General features: G+C 43.3%; 2 protein-coding genes across 2 annotated transcripts; one reads left to right on the top strand and one right to left on the bottom strand.

Annotated features, from left to right (window-relative positions):
• Window positions 1-520: 520 nt before the first annotated feature.
• Window positions 521-2,932, bottom strand: LOC131256132 (EG45-like domain containing protein). The gene is made up of 3 exons (XM_058257181.1): window positions 2,797-2,932; window positions 1,181-1,457; window positions 521-706 (listed from the first exon to the last, which is right to left on the bottom strand). Exons 1-3 carry the CDS (start codon window positions 2,909-2,911, stop codon window positions 700-702), a joined length of 399 nt encoding a protein of 132 aa, XP_058113164.1. The 5' UTR covers window positions 2,912-2,932; the 3' UTR covers window positions 521-699.
• Window positions 2,933-13,475: 10,543 nt separating this feature from the next.
• On the top strand, window positions 13,476-15,146 carry LOC131256472 (EG45-like domain containing protein). The gene is made up of 3 exons (XM_058257353.1): window positions 13,476-13,587; window positions 14,778-15,057; window positions 15,140-15,146. The coding sequence occupies exons 1-3, from the start codon at window positions 13,476-13,478 to the stop codon at window positions 15,144-15,146; spliced, it is 399 nt and encodes a 132-aa protein (XP_058113336.1).
• Window positions 15,147-15,506: the final 360 nt, after the last annotated feature.

Here is a 15,506-nt window from a genome sequence, read left to right as displayed (position 1 = left end):
TCCTTATATATTTAAAGGCTATTATTGAAAAAAACTGAAAAAAGACAATGATCTCCTCTTCTATCCATGATCCCATGTTAACTGATAATCTCTTTGAAGATTCTTTCCATCGAAAAGGCGCATGAGGTGGACCGTTAATAATTTATCCATATTCATCAAATATTCATTTGTAAAGAGGTACCCCTGATGATGATGACCGCCGATTCTTGATCCAACACAAGTGTTATATAACCAGCCTGGGCCCATCTTAGCCCACTAAAAAAGCATTTAGGTCCAACCTAGCCCAGCCTACTAGCTAAGGGTCCATTCCAACGGAGTTAGAATGTGGGCCCGGCGTGGCTGTCATATTGGGCCCATAATGTCACCATCAGTATTCATTGGGCTTCAATACTCATGCCCAAGCCCAATTGCAGGCCTTTAACATCAGCCCAAAGCCGGATTGAACAATCGAACCCGTTCAAGCCCAGCCCATTTTCACCATTGGGTGATAATGATGACCCACCAAGATCATGCAAACAAGGGAGAGAATGGTGCCTTTATTTAATGTATCATACTCATATCCATTCATTTACAATCATAAGAAGCAAAAGTACATGATCTTCATGAACGTATATGAAGCATGAACCACAGCCAAGTAGAAAATAGATTAGATTGCACCCTTATTACTGCTTCTGTACTCCTCTCTCCATCTCTTGCATTTCAAACCCTACATTTCAAAACATAAGATCAACAGTTAATCAATGGTCTACGTAGACTATCTTCGAGATATATTATTTTGTACACATGCATAGTGATCCGTACAATCCAATTGATGGGCCATGTTCAAAATATCGATCTGATGATGATCTATGTGATGCAATTATCGATAACATGGTTAGGAACATCCCATCCAAGAGGTGGCCCACTGAATTTGTGGTTCAGATCAACAAGTATATGCATGGATTGCAGGTACATACATATTATCACATATTTCCTTTTACCAAAGTATTTTTCAATGCACCATCTGCATTCGGGTCGATCGATGGATCGAGTCTGGGCCGAGGAAATGTAACATTTTGAATGGGCCCGCCTGATGCCGTTCGGCCCGTACGATTCCAAATTCTCTCTAAGATTGCCCAAGGCCCGATCCATTGACATCCATACTGATTACCAAAATCCATGGACGACAGATGGGCCTTACTGTTGATAGTCGATCTTGATCTTGCCGGCTTGGAGGTTGGCGATGGCATTGAAGGCGTCTCGAGATAGATTGATGGTCCCATTGCAGCCTGGTGATGGGCAGTAATCGACGATTCTCACGACGACGCTGGTTTCTTTGCAAGGTTTAGGCAATGTGTTTACCTGACCAGTGCATTTCACTGAATAGTGCCTCCCGCAAGCGGCCCGATTACCCCAGATAGTATCACTCGCCCCAGCGATCATCACACCGTTGTCTTGGTTTCCATAGCATGATGAGGCTGTCCATCACAAATTTATGAAGCTCAGCACACACACACACACACACACACATCAGATGGAGACATCTAAGAAGTATTAGATTGCAGTGGGCCCAGCAGAATATAGTGGGCCTTAAGAGGTGTTCAGTTGGGCACAGGACTGGCCAGGCCAGACCATTGCTTGCAAACTTTCCAATTTTGGCCCAACCCAAGCGAGCTTGGGCGTAAAATCAAAGGCCCAGAAACTAAATGGGCTGGGTCTTCTCTTGGGTCTTTATAATCCAACCATCGTCTAGCCCATTGAATTATCGAGCCTAAAACTAGGGGTGTACACGAACCGAGTTAGCTCGGTTAGCTCGCTCGATTCGACTCGGTTCGAAGCTGAGTTTGAGCCGAGTCGAGTTGATTTTTTAAGCTTGAAAAAATTTCGAACTGTGTTTGAGCTTTGCCCAAGATCGACTCGATTCCAATCGAAACCCAACTCGAATCATACTCAGATAGAACTAGTTCCATGACTCGATTACTCTGATATTGATGTTGCTCACCAAGTGTTTGATGAAATGACTCAACGAAGTGTTGACTAGTGGCAAGGAAGGTATGTATAGGAAACAAACACCATTTTTCTTTGATTTTGACCTCACCTATAAGGTATTTGAGGAAATAATTGTAAACAGCTACTATTGTTTTACATACAATGAGAAATTGAAAATGCACTGTATGTGTTTATGAAAATGTCGTGGAGGCTTGATTTTGGCTCGAACTGGCCTGAGCTGCTGACTAAACAGAGCCGAAATTGCTAGTCAAGCTCAGCTCAAGGACCGAGCCAAGCTAAGTTCGAGCTAGGGTTAGCTGAGGCCAGCTCGACTCGGTTCGACTCAGTGTACACCCCTACCTAAAACTCGAGTTCTATGATGTACCTATGACCTTAAGGCTCACCCGAACCCGGCCGAAAGTGAGGTGATGCATTCAAGCCAAGCCATTTACCACCTTGGATGATGACTAACATTCTAATCAAGCCCATGGATTTAAGACTCAGCCCAACTTGTTCGTTCTTTAGTTGACTAGTGACTCAGTCAAGTTCGGGTGACTCATGGTGTCAAATCGAATTGGGTCTAACTGAGTCCAAGTGGATGAATTAGTAAGAACTCGAATCAGGATTTTTGAGCCGACTCAACAAGTCTTGTTTAGTACAAACTGAGTCAGGATCGCTGGCGAGCTACGGAGGTAGATCATACCTGATGATCTGTAAGGATGCTGTACACGTTTCCTTAGGTAGCCCATAATCAAAACATAAACTAGTATAAATAGACAAACAAACAAATAAATTTTATATATATATATATATATATAAGGTACTCACGAACATAGGGAGGGTCATAGTAAGTGGCAGTTCCTGGCACGGCAGTCACAACCGAAATGAAACCTAACACTGTTACCATCACCATCACCATCACCACCACCAGCCGCTTCTCCATTTCCTCTCTCTCTTGCTGTTGTACAATATTAGCAAATGAGAGGAAATGGTCCCATTTTATAGTGAATGATGGTGAGTTATCCTCCACTGCAGCGCAAGCGTATGACTTACGGCTATCCAAGCTGTTTGGGCCCACTTTTTTCATGTGGTGTGGTCTACTTGAGATTTGGATCTGCTTCATTTTTGGGACCATGGTCCAAAATGAGCTGGGAAAACTGATGGACGGAGTGGATATACAATACGCTGGATACAGATTAAGTGGTGTTACCAGCCAGCAAAGGTGGAACCATCTGCAACTCACGCAGCCCCGAAAATACCCATGCTCTGTTGGTCCCACAAGTTGTATATTACAATCCACTTGATTCTGAGCCCAGGGAACATGAGAATTGGATGCCTTTGCTTGTGGGGTCATCTTAGGGTATATCTTTCATCAAACCCGTTAATAAAATTCAACTGATTAGGATGAAGTGAATAAACAAAAATCAGTCTGATCTAAAACTCAGGTGGGCCACACCGCTGCTTTTAGTAGCAAGCTTACATTATTCCCATTTGTATTGCCCATAGAAGTATTTTATCAGGTTTATCTTTTTCATGTACGGTTCAAATAAGGCTTTCTACCTGATGGACGGAGTGGATTTACATACAAATATGGTGGGCCCCATGGTGCATGTGTCTTACGCAGCTGGGTAAAACATGTGTTGGAGTTGATTCCAGCCAAACGAAGCTCATCTGTACCGATGAACCACCAGGACTCTACAACATGTGAACACCATTTTTTTTCTTCAAATCATCCAGGTGGAGGGGACCACCTCGCGTACGGCTCGGATGCGTTTATACAAGCAAAGCTCATCCGTCCAATATCTCCCGAGAAACCAAATGATAAACTTGGAAATAGCGCGAGAATTGAATTAGCTCGTTAAAAAGCCCAAAGTAAGCGATTCGCGGGAGGATAGATTGATTAAAGTCACACGTGCTGAAGTATAACACGTGTGCAAGACCGGGGACCTATGAAAATAAGTATCTGTCCCGAAATCTAGGATGGACCCATCATCAGATGGGCTAAGAATAAAGACTAGCTATGATCTTTTACTAACCGTTCATTTTTGACGTTTTTCTATTTTGGGCCACCTGATTAGAGGACTAATATAAACAGGTTATATAGTAGCTTTAACTTCCTAATCATCTGATCAGATTTCATATACGTGTGACCCATCAGCAAGCATGCTGAGATTCACCTCTTATATCTTCACTCGCGCAATTAGCCATGAAGGTTCCTAGTTAGTGGACTCGTAGAAAAATCGGCCATGTGAAGAAGTCTTTTTTCTAAGTCTTTCCGAGTTAAATTTCTTTGACGAGACTGGGATTTTTATGAGCTTAGAAATTCTTTTGGCTGTCGTATATGAAACGCCGTGGAAAAACAAATGGATGGGACGCGGATTGCGTGGTGGGCCACACACCACTTAACTCGGTGGAGTGTTGACGTGGCAAAGTTATGTGGGCCCACCATAGTGTATTTCTTATATCTACACCATCCATCATGTGAGATCATTTTAGGCCCTCGGTGGAGTGTTGCGGCAAAGTTCTGTGGCCTCTACTATGATGTATTTGTTATGTCCGCACTGTATATCTATTTTGTGGGTTCATTTTAGGGCATGTGCTTAAAATTAAGATAGATTTAAATTTCAAGTGGACCACACCATAAAAAGCAGTGGGAATTAAATGCCTACTATTGAAAACTTCTTTAGGACACAAAAGTTTTGGTTCAAGCTGATATTTATGTTTTCCTCTCATCTTGGTGTGTATGACCTTATGAGCAAGTCCGATGACAAATAAACATTGCCGGCCCTACGAAGGTTTCAAAGGTGGGCATCATTATCCTCGCTGCTCTATGTGATATGGTCCACTTGAGCTTTCAAATGTGCCTTATTTTTTTGTTCATGTCGTAAAATAATCTAAAATTACATAGATTGTGTGGATATCACGTGTACATCATGGGAGGCTAATAGAACTTTGCCACATCAACACACCACACCACACAATCAGCTTGTGCAACGTATGCAACCCCCGGTTCACTCATGTGACATCCACCTAGTTTATTAATTTTTACGACTCGTCAAAAGCCCAAAATAAGACAAATCTAATATTCAAATGGGACACATTATAAAAACCCAGTATTGAAACCTTTTTTGGCCCAGCATGGTGCTTGTATGCCATCTAACCTTGGACTCCCATCAGGACGAGGAGCACAAATACGAGCCAAATCCAAAACTACTAGCTCTATTTGAAGAGTGGGTTCGAGTCCTTGCCTCAGTTATAGACTTCGAGGAGTTTCAACACGAGGTCTCGGGTTCGAGGCCCATAGGTAGTGAAATCCCACTATGGTGTGCGTGGGTGTGTCGGGTGCGTGTCTAAAAAAGAAAAAGAAAATTAAGTTTTTTTTAAAAAAAAAATACTCTATTTGAAGAGTGATATCAAATCAATCTAGTTTTTTTTTTATCCTCATGTGTATATGGATGGCGGGCCATCTCTACTACCAGGGGGCAAACATGCATGCCAAATGTGGATGTGAAGTGTGAACGCTGAGCTGTTGGTTTTGATTTTGTTTAGCCATCAATTTCTTATGTACACATGTGGTCCACCCCCATAAGTAGAATGGCGTGATCTTTAGGGCCACACATCCACATGGTAGCTTCCTTCTTTGACTTTTACATACATGCTTGTTTTGTGCTTAGGGCTTTTTACGCAACATGATATTATCTTATCTTTTCTTTTCTTTTCTTTTTTTTGTTTGGCTACTATACATCGAGTATGAATATTACACCTAACATATGAGAGAGAGTTTCAGACGTGTATAAGTATCACCACCCTCACAATTTCTAATGGGCCCATTATATGCTCAATCACAATATTCAAGATATAATTTATTTATTTTTATTAATTGGGCCCTCCTTATAGAATTCTTATATACCTGACACCATATCTACTCGATTCCATGGGTGACTTGGTTTAAAGATTTTGTAGAAATAGTGAAGTTGAACCGTCTGAGTCAGGTCGAGGTTACCCTATTCACATCATAAACTATGGTTGTAAGATTTAGATGATTCCACCCGAGTCATTTGAGTCAACTAGGACCAAGACACCACGAATCACCCCTGATTTGGGGATTCACCCTCGACTCCAGACTTGACTTGGTCCCCATCTCCTAGCTTTTTAACCATGTCATATATGGCCCTATTTTAGGGCTTGAGTCGGGTCTTAAATGAGTCTTGATGCATGGCTCAATGTTAGGATATTTCCCTTTCGGCACTGAAGTCTTGAGTTAGAGTGCCCATGTAAGGATGAAAATAATAATAATAAAAGTTAAATAAAAGACTTGGGCTAACCTTAATCAAAACATTTCCTAAGAAATAACAAGCTGCAAAATTAGGTGTTTCCCAGCCCATAGGTCAACACACAAGTCCAAGTCCAAGCTCGACCCTAACCTGGAGCTGATATCAACTATAGATTGATGTCTTAGCTGAGTCAGATGCGAGTCAGGTCAGTCAGCACCACCAATCAGCATTCAGAATAGAGGGTGACCCGGCCCTGACTCGGGTCAGTCATGACTCAACTAAAGGCTGAATGAGTCAGAACGAACCACTATCAACGAACCATGTATCCAACGGTCAATCCCAGTTCATGGCCTGCCCTAGTGCGAACTGGGAAGAGGTGCAAAGGTAGAAAGGAGAGGAAGGCTATTTATAGAGGAATGAGCGTCCATCTACTAGAGTTAGAGGTAGTTTCATTAGGGCCCATGAAAAATACACGTACTTTGGCTTCTTTGAAAATGAAAATTTGCAAAACGATACAGTGAGACGCACCAAGACGTGTCATTGACGCAGCATGATTGGTGCATTTGGTGGGCCCACCCAAAATAGAATAATAAAATCGTTGGCTTGAAGATTATGGATCATAACCTCTAGGCTAGTGAGTCATCAAAACCAAAACCATATGGTTTTGTTTACAAAAGCTATAATGGTGTAACTAGCTTGAAATTGGCTTGATCTAAACCGTTCAAATATCGGTGCACTTGGGCCTCATGCAATCACACAATGATGGGCCTCATGCAATCACAATTGGGTCTCATGCAATCACAATGAGCCTCACATGGTCACAATGGGCCTCATACAATCACAATGGGTCTCATACAATCAAGGTGGGCCTCATTTAATCACAATATTAAACTTCACAATGACCTTATACAATCATAATGCTATGCTAACACATACTCAATGTGTATACTAATATAGTCGTAATCCATAATCGGCCTATATATGACAGGGTCCTACAAGGACAATAGATCTAATCCATAATGCGAAGATCGGCCCCCAACAGTGAATATACCAAATCTGACATCGCAGATCCCACCATCTACGGTAATGACATACTCTCCCTATATCAAGGTTGGGTTTAGGAGGCCTACCTATAATCCTAAGGATCCGGAAGGGTTTCTTTTCCATACTATCAAATAGCTCGTTAGATGCCCTAGGGGGCCCAAATAAGTCCTAGATGGACTCTAAGATAAAAGAAATAATCCTACTAACAGCCAATGAGGGCCCAACATCTTTTGATGGCCCAATGTGAATAGATGGATCATACAAATGAGGCTCAATGATTAGGGTCAACTCACTTAGAGAAGGATGAGAATGGGCCTAACAAGGTCTAAGGAAAGGTCACAATGTGGACATTTAATCATCATTGCCCATCAATGTAGACATTCAACCAACATTGCTCCCAAGGAGTGGCCCTCATAGGGCCAAACACATAGTGGGGCCCATGGCCTCACTCAAGGGCCTAATATACATCGAATTGGGTCTCACATATGGACCGCATATACATCGCATCGAGCCTCATCACATGGGCCTCTCGTACATTACGTCGAGCCTCATCATATGGGCCTCTCATACATCATAATGGGCCACCCTAAATGGGCCACAAATATATCATATTGGGCCGCACATATGGGCCACACAAACATCATATTGGCCTCATCATATGGGCCTAATACACATCACAATGGGCCGCATCACATGAGCCTAATATACATCACAATAGGCCTCATCTCATGGGCCTCTCATACATCACAATGGACCTCATATACGTCACCATGGGCCGCATCACATGGGCTTCATATACAACACATCGGGCCTTATGGGGCGACCCATAATCCAACAAAATAGATGGGCCACATGTACAACATATACCTCAAGGTGAGCCTGCAAGATGTGCCTTAAATACATCACATGGACCTCATATACATCACATGGGCTTCATATACAACACATCGAGCCTTATGGGGCGGCCCATAATCCAATAAAATAGATGAGCCACATGTACAACATATACCTCAAGGTGGGCTTACAAGATGGGCCTTAAATACATCACATTGGGGTGGGCCCTACACATTTCAAATGGGCCCCACCAGATGGACAGCTTGGATTAAACACGTTCATCGCGTAGGGGTCATGTAGATGGACGGTGCAAATGTACAACACATTACAAAGTGGGCCCTACCCGTCTAGCAAATGGATGGTGATATACATCATCTAGGCCCCACGTCGTAGCCAAAATAGATGGACGGCGTGGCTGTACATACATCAGAGGTGGGTCCCACCGTCCAGCAATCTGGACGGTGTAAATAAGGCTCAATCATCATGGTTGACCCCACATAGCACCGTCTAGGGATGGACGGTGCGAATATACACACATCAACGAGGTGAGCCCCACCCCCACACGTGTAGCACGTGTGGGGTGAGTCCCACGTCCCAGAAAAAGGGACGGATAACATTGATAAAATACATATATTATGGTGGGTTCCCACCGTCCAGCAACTGGACAGTGAGGATGAAACCCATGCAACATGGTAGGCCCCACACAGATGGACGGATGGATATAACACATAACTCGTGATCAGGCCCCAGAACTTGTTGACGTCAATCTAGCAGCTATATGTTGTTGGGCCCACATAGATGAACGGTGTTGATAAAACATGTGCATCGCAGTGCAACCCACGTGATGGGCGGCTGGGTTGTCCACAGCATCAAGGTGGGTCCCACCGTCCAGCTAGAATGGACGGTGTGGATGGCCTCACCTGACTGGCCTCACATCCAGGCCTGGACGGATGGCCAAGATATAAGGCACATACATCCCTTGGGTCCCACGTGGACAGCAGGAATGAAACACATATGTTAAAGGTGGGTCCACACGTGTGGCCCACTAAAGCTTTGGATGAAGCTAATTTTTATGTTTTTCCCTTATCCATGGCTACTAGACGATACCAGCAATGTTGGACCGTTTGGCTGCCTACTGGACATCAGCAAGGTAGGCCCCACGGGTGGTCGGCATGGATATAGAATACATACATCATAACGGGGTCCATCAGGGTGGGCTACACGGCCCTGTGATCGGCCTACATTTGTGTTTTTCCTCATCCATGGTTGGCCCAAAATGGATACCAAGGTGGGCTCCATAAATTGGACGTCCAAAAATTTCTGGATAGTCCAGATTTGTTGAACACATCAAGTGGGCCATCATACAACATCGCCATCAAAAAAAGAGAAATAAAGAGAGAAAGAAAAAGAGAGAACGGTGAGGTGGAGGAGCTCCGCCACTATGAGTTCCCCTAAGTAGACCATATACAACACATACAACAAGTGGGTCCCATATTATGTGAACCCTAAATCAAAATCATGATCTAGTGCTATGAATACCCACCAATTTTCACTACTTCTAGGCTTTTTGATCTCCCGAGCTCCTACGCTTCTTCTTGGATGGAGGATGATGAGAATTGAAGGGTTCGATGGTGAGATCTTGGGGTAAGAAGTGGGCCACACTTGGCTCCTTCCTCTCCTTAGAGCTTGGACGATCATCTTTCATGGAATGGGTAGAAAATGAGAGAGAGAATATGGTTTGTTGTAAGGACGATGGGAGGAATGGGTGTTGTAAGGGAAGTGACATGAGAGGTATGGGCTTGGTTGACTTTGGGAATGGAAGAGGTATGGGTTGCCATACATTGTTGGTAAGAGAGAGATAGGTTGTAGTTGATTGATTGATGTGATGGATGGTAGAGATTCTTTACGTGATCGCAATGGTACAAGTCTCGGGTTGAGTCGACTTAGATCTACGAGATGCGACTTAAGGTCACGCGCAAACGCCGATTACAGGTCGCGGGTTGCCAGAATCTGATAGGGAGGATCGCAGGAGTCTAAAGAACGGTACAGTCTAAGATACAGGCCTTATGAGTGGTGCATGGAATTCTGGTCCTAAAATAAAGCTTCAGTACTCTTAGAGCACTATAGGTTATAATGCTCCTAGTTGCATTGGGACACTTAGATCAATCCATTGATCTAGACTGTTCATTGGGTCCAACAAATATTTCATGGACAACGATGCAAACTTCAAACCCATCTCGAAAATATTAACCATTTGATCAATGGATGGCTGTAAATAAAAAAAGTCCCAATCAAGGATGGATTGGATCATCCGATTAGTCTGATATTTAGCATGATAGCCCATGAAGTATGTCATGGACTTAATGAACAGTTCAGATCGATCGATTCAACTTTCCAAGTGAACAGATGCAACTAACAGCACTATGACTTGGTGCCTTGAGAGCACTCGAGCATGTTCTAAGGTATGATACAATGCTTGCGTCCTACTAACAGGAGAGATGCAGCTGCTACTTGAACGTACACAAATAGATGCAAGCATGCATGCTGAAATGGATCACGTGTGCAAGATCTAAGTCGTTCATCAAGCATGCCTTAACTTGAACATGAAAAGTCAGGCAGGTCTGCTCACCAGATGGGACAGAGTCGTTGGAAAATCTCCTTCATCTATCTGGTTTTTCACATGTGTATGACCCACCTGATAGCAGACCAGCCTGACCTGTTTACCAGAAAACAAAAGCATCAGCACCCACCCAATGAACGGCCTGGATCTCACACATGTGGGCCACAATGGTATAGCCGTCCACTTCAATACGTGCATGAAGATTAGCATTCTCCTAATAGAATACACAAGGAATACGCGGATGTGTTGATTTGTCATTATTCTTTTAGATTTTGGGTTGATTGAAACCATATAGCACTTCTTTTAAAAATGGTAGCATTTGTACGGTGCGATGTGGCTTTGGGATTTAGCTGGTGGGCCTGTCACTCACCAACAAAAATCAGGAAGGGCCCACCTTATGAAAATAGAATCCTACTAGACAAACTACAAGAAAATAACACATGAAGGAATATTGCTTAGCCCATGTAGGTTTTGAAACCTGCCCTTGCATGTCCAATCAAGCGTGCAAATATTGCACCCATGTGTGAGATCTGAGCTTTCAATAGGTGGGCCACACTGTTTAGATCCTCTGTCATGGCTTGCTTTTAAAAAACTCCCATTTTCTAACGCGTGCACTAGCAAGTAGCTTAAAAGCGATTGCATGCCTTACAGAAGTCATGCAGCTTCACTGCTCAAGTGGGCCACGGTGTATCAATGAATGGACGGTCAGAGAAAAAAGTTGCTTTAGCTGTTAATGCGTCGTACAATGTGGTCCACCTGGAGAGTGAAAAAGGCCTAATTTTTAGCTAGAAGATCTAAACCACGTGGGCCACCCAATAAGGGGTGCACACGGGTCGGTTCGGACCAGTTTTAGGGTGAAATCGGAACCGAACTGTTCCTAACGGTTCTAGGATATTCGGAACCGGAATCGGACTATTAGCACCCTAGAACCAAACCGGAACCGAACCGTTAAAACCGGTTCGGTTTCGGATCGGTTCCACGATTCTAGGCTTTTTATAATCCAACACAATTGCATGTTTTATTTTATTATCTAGCCTATGTCCAGTCATATTGTGATCTATTTGATAAATAGTTTAGATATTGTATAAGATGTGCAAAAATACATTTATAAAAATAATTAAAAGGTGCATTATAAACCATAAATCATGAGTCAAATATGGAAACAATCAAATGGCTCCTAGTTCGGTTCTACGAATCAGATCCATGGTTCGGTTCTACGAATTGGTTCACGGTTTGATTCTACATACCTAATGTAACCGGTTCTTTAATTTTTGAAACCGAAACCGGAACTGGTACACTCTAGAACCAGACCAAACTGAACCATTTGGTCAGTTCCGGTCCAGTTCGAGGGTTCTATCAGCTCAATGTGCACCCCTGCACCCAATGCAAAGCTCAAATATTAATTACATGCATTTGTCATATTGGCATGTATAGTTGTGTCAGTGAAAGGGGTCCACAGACGAGTGGCTTTACTGCCACATCTGCTGGAAGATCCTAGACGTCCAATATATGCTGCCACATTTTTCACTGTACGGCCTATTCCTAGCTCATTGATCAAAGGGTCAGGATCTTCCAGGTAAAGATATTTCCCCCACTCTTACTCATACCCATCATATCAATGGTTTGGATAACCTAACTACAGTTCCCACTTGCATGGACCAGACATCTGGATACTATACATGTTCTGATGCATCAGGACCTTACAATTTCTGAGTGGAAAGATATTGTGTGGCTGTAATTTTTCTTCAATAATTTAATCCCACACAAGCAATTAAGCTAGTAGCAAAATGATAAGCAAGAGTAGAGTGACTTTCCAAAAATAGATTAAGATTAGGCCACCTCAGTTCAATTGGTAACATGAGTACAAGATCCAAACCGTCCATCAGATGGGTCCGATGGTGTATATGATCTATGCTAAAATTTAGGTTGATCCAGTTAACTCATCAAATGGTCTGCAATATCGAACCAGTAGGACAGGTTAAAAAGGTAGGCCCGGTTTATCTAAACCATCCATTTGTTTCGATAACTATAGTCCGTTCCTGATGAGTTGACCAGCCTTATTTTTTGCTTAGGGCATCAATAAAGTGGGCCTCACTTGATGAACGGCTTGAATCCTGTACACGTTTGCCATGCTGGCATATACGTCGACAAGTAGATTGGCATATCTTATACGCGCGTGTGACGTCTTTGCTACTAAGAAAACGAGAGATGCGACCTCTAACTATAAATGTGTCCGTACTCAGTTGTCAACAAATACCTGTAACTACATCGCGCGTGCACATAAGGCCTGTGCACACGCAGTCATGCTATACCATCATCGGTGGTGTAGCATCCTGGTTCTTGATGAGGAAATGAACGGTGGATGATAAGGTAAAAAGGTCTTGGCTTGGCATAGCTCTAGTGTGATGTGTTCGTAACATCCAATCCGTCCATCATGTATGCCCCTGGGTGCTCAAAACTTGGGTCGATCCGAATCTCAGATGGGCGAAACCACAAGGAACATTTGAGATGGGATGCCTATCATTAAAAGGCTTGAATCCTGTACACGTTTGCCATGCTGGCAGATACGTCGACAAGTAGATTGGCATAGCTTATACGCGCGTGTGACGTCTTTGCTACTGAGAAAACGAGAGATGCGACCTCTAACTATAAATGTGTCCGTACTCAGTTGTCAATAAATAGGCCCCCATTTCAACATTTCTGTAAACTAGCTAGTCCTGGTATAACAAAGCGAAATGGCAATGGTGGGCCACCTTCTCATCCTAGCCGTAGTAGCAATGGGCCTCTCCTTCATGGGTGCTGCAGCAGATAAAGGGACTGCAACCTTTTACACTCCTCCGTATACCCGTAAGCACCATACCTTTCCCCACCACTTCAAAAGAGGACCGGATTGTGTAATGACTAGTGAGTAAACTCTGTGGGGCCCACCGTAATGTATCTGTTTTATCCACGCCGTCCACCAATTTTTACAGATCATTTTCGGGAATTATCCAAAATTTTAAGGATATCCATAGCTGGAGTGGACCACACCAGAGGAAATAGTGAAAATTGAAGGCTGACCGTTGAAATCTTCTTGGGGACAACAGAAGTATTGGATCAAGCTGATGTTTGTTTTTTTTTCCCTTCATCCATGCCTGTATGAAGATATGATCAGGTTGGATGATAAATAAACATCACTATGAGCTCAAGGAAGGTTTCAACGGTGGACGTCATTAACCCCACTGTTTTCCGTGGTGTGGTACACTTGAGCTTTGGATATGCTTCAATTTCGGGTTCATAGCCTAATATGAGATGGAAAAACGGATGGATAGCGTGGATAATGATAAATACTTCATGGTGGGCCCCACAGTTTGATTTACTCACTGCACAATCTCCATCCTTGGAAAGAAGGGAGATGATACGGTAGATTACACATGCCAGGTAGATGTACCGATCCGAACCATCCATCTAGTGGGATTTATCATGGATGTCTCACATTTCAAAAATCACACCAATTAGACTATCCTTCCCATCACGTTTTTCCAATATCCATTGATGAATGTTTGGCCATTAACTATTTTCATCTCATACCGTCGCTTTGTAGCACACATTTCAGATGGATAGGATAGTCGGGTATTTGGGTATTTAGAAACACAAACCATCCACCGTTGGGACAACTAAATGGACGGACCCGATTGATTCATTACCCTCGCCATGGGCAGTACGGCCCATGGACTTCAAGGCTGGGATACATGGGCCGGATATGGACCCAAATTTTAGGCCCATTATCAGATGGGCCTAGGCCAGGTTTTTGAACCTTTCCTGTTGTGGCTAATCACAGCCGTTCATTAACTGTAATGCTTTGGGCCTGGGCCAAAACTCCAGCCCAATCAACAAATAAGTTGGAAATGGACAGTGCTGCAAATGGGCCATCTTGGGCCATTGAAAGCCATACTTGTGGACCCATCTAATACATCCAAACCATTCCAAGCTGGGGTCCATTGCTACCCTTAATCAAAGACGTCCATTTGATGGCCATCATCTTCATCTTGGTGTAGCTTCTGCTTGTGATGGATTCGAAGAAGAGGGCGTGATGATCGCAGCTGCCAGCGATGCCTTCTGGGCCAACGGTGCAGCATGTGGACATCGCTACAAAGTCACATGCACCGGAGCAACGAACTTAGGCGATCCGCACCCTTGGCGGGGATCAAGATCGGTGGTGGTGAAGATCGTCGACTACTGCCCGGCCGGGTGCCGTGGGACCATCGACTTATCACAGGAAGCCTTTGCCTCCATTGCAGATCCAGATGCAGGGAAAATAAACATTGCTTTTAAACGGTACGCATTGGATCCTTTCATAAATACAAATAAATGTGTTTTTTTCCTAGCTACATCTAATATTTTATTTCTCTTTTTGCAGCATTTGAACGGTGTGGATTAGATGATGGACAGGACGATCATGGAAGTGTGTCCTTAAAAGCATTTGCAGTTGTGGGAAGGTTGTATTGTGTGTGTTTGTGTGTCTATATATATGTATTGAATTATAAATAAGATTGGCTTTTCATTGCCTTTCAATAACTTTTTACAAGTAAATGAAATCAGATCCGGGTCCACTACAAACTACAAAGCTTTGTGTGGGGACCACTGTCATGTGTGGATGACATCCGATCCGTCCATCATGTGCAACCCCCATGTTCTCCTTAGCGACCCAAAAATAATAGCCATCCAAAATTCAGGTGTTCCACACCGTGTTTTTCATTTGCCATTCAATTCATTCGGAATATTGG

Source organism: Magnolia sinica, chromosome 9, assembly GCF_029962835.1.
Source record: "Magnolia sinica isolate HGM2019 chromosome 9, MsV1, whole genome shotgun sequence".
Lineage (NCBI taxonomy): Eukaryota > Viridiplantae > Streptophyta > Magnoliopsida > Magnoliales > Magnoliaceae > Magnolia > Magnolia sinica.
This window is presented reverse-complemented; position numbering and strand designations above follow the sequence as displayed.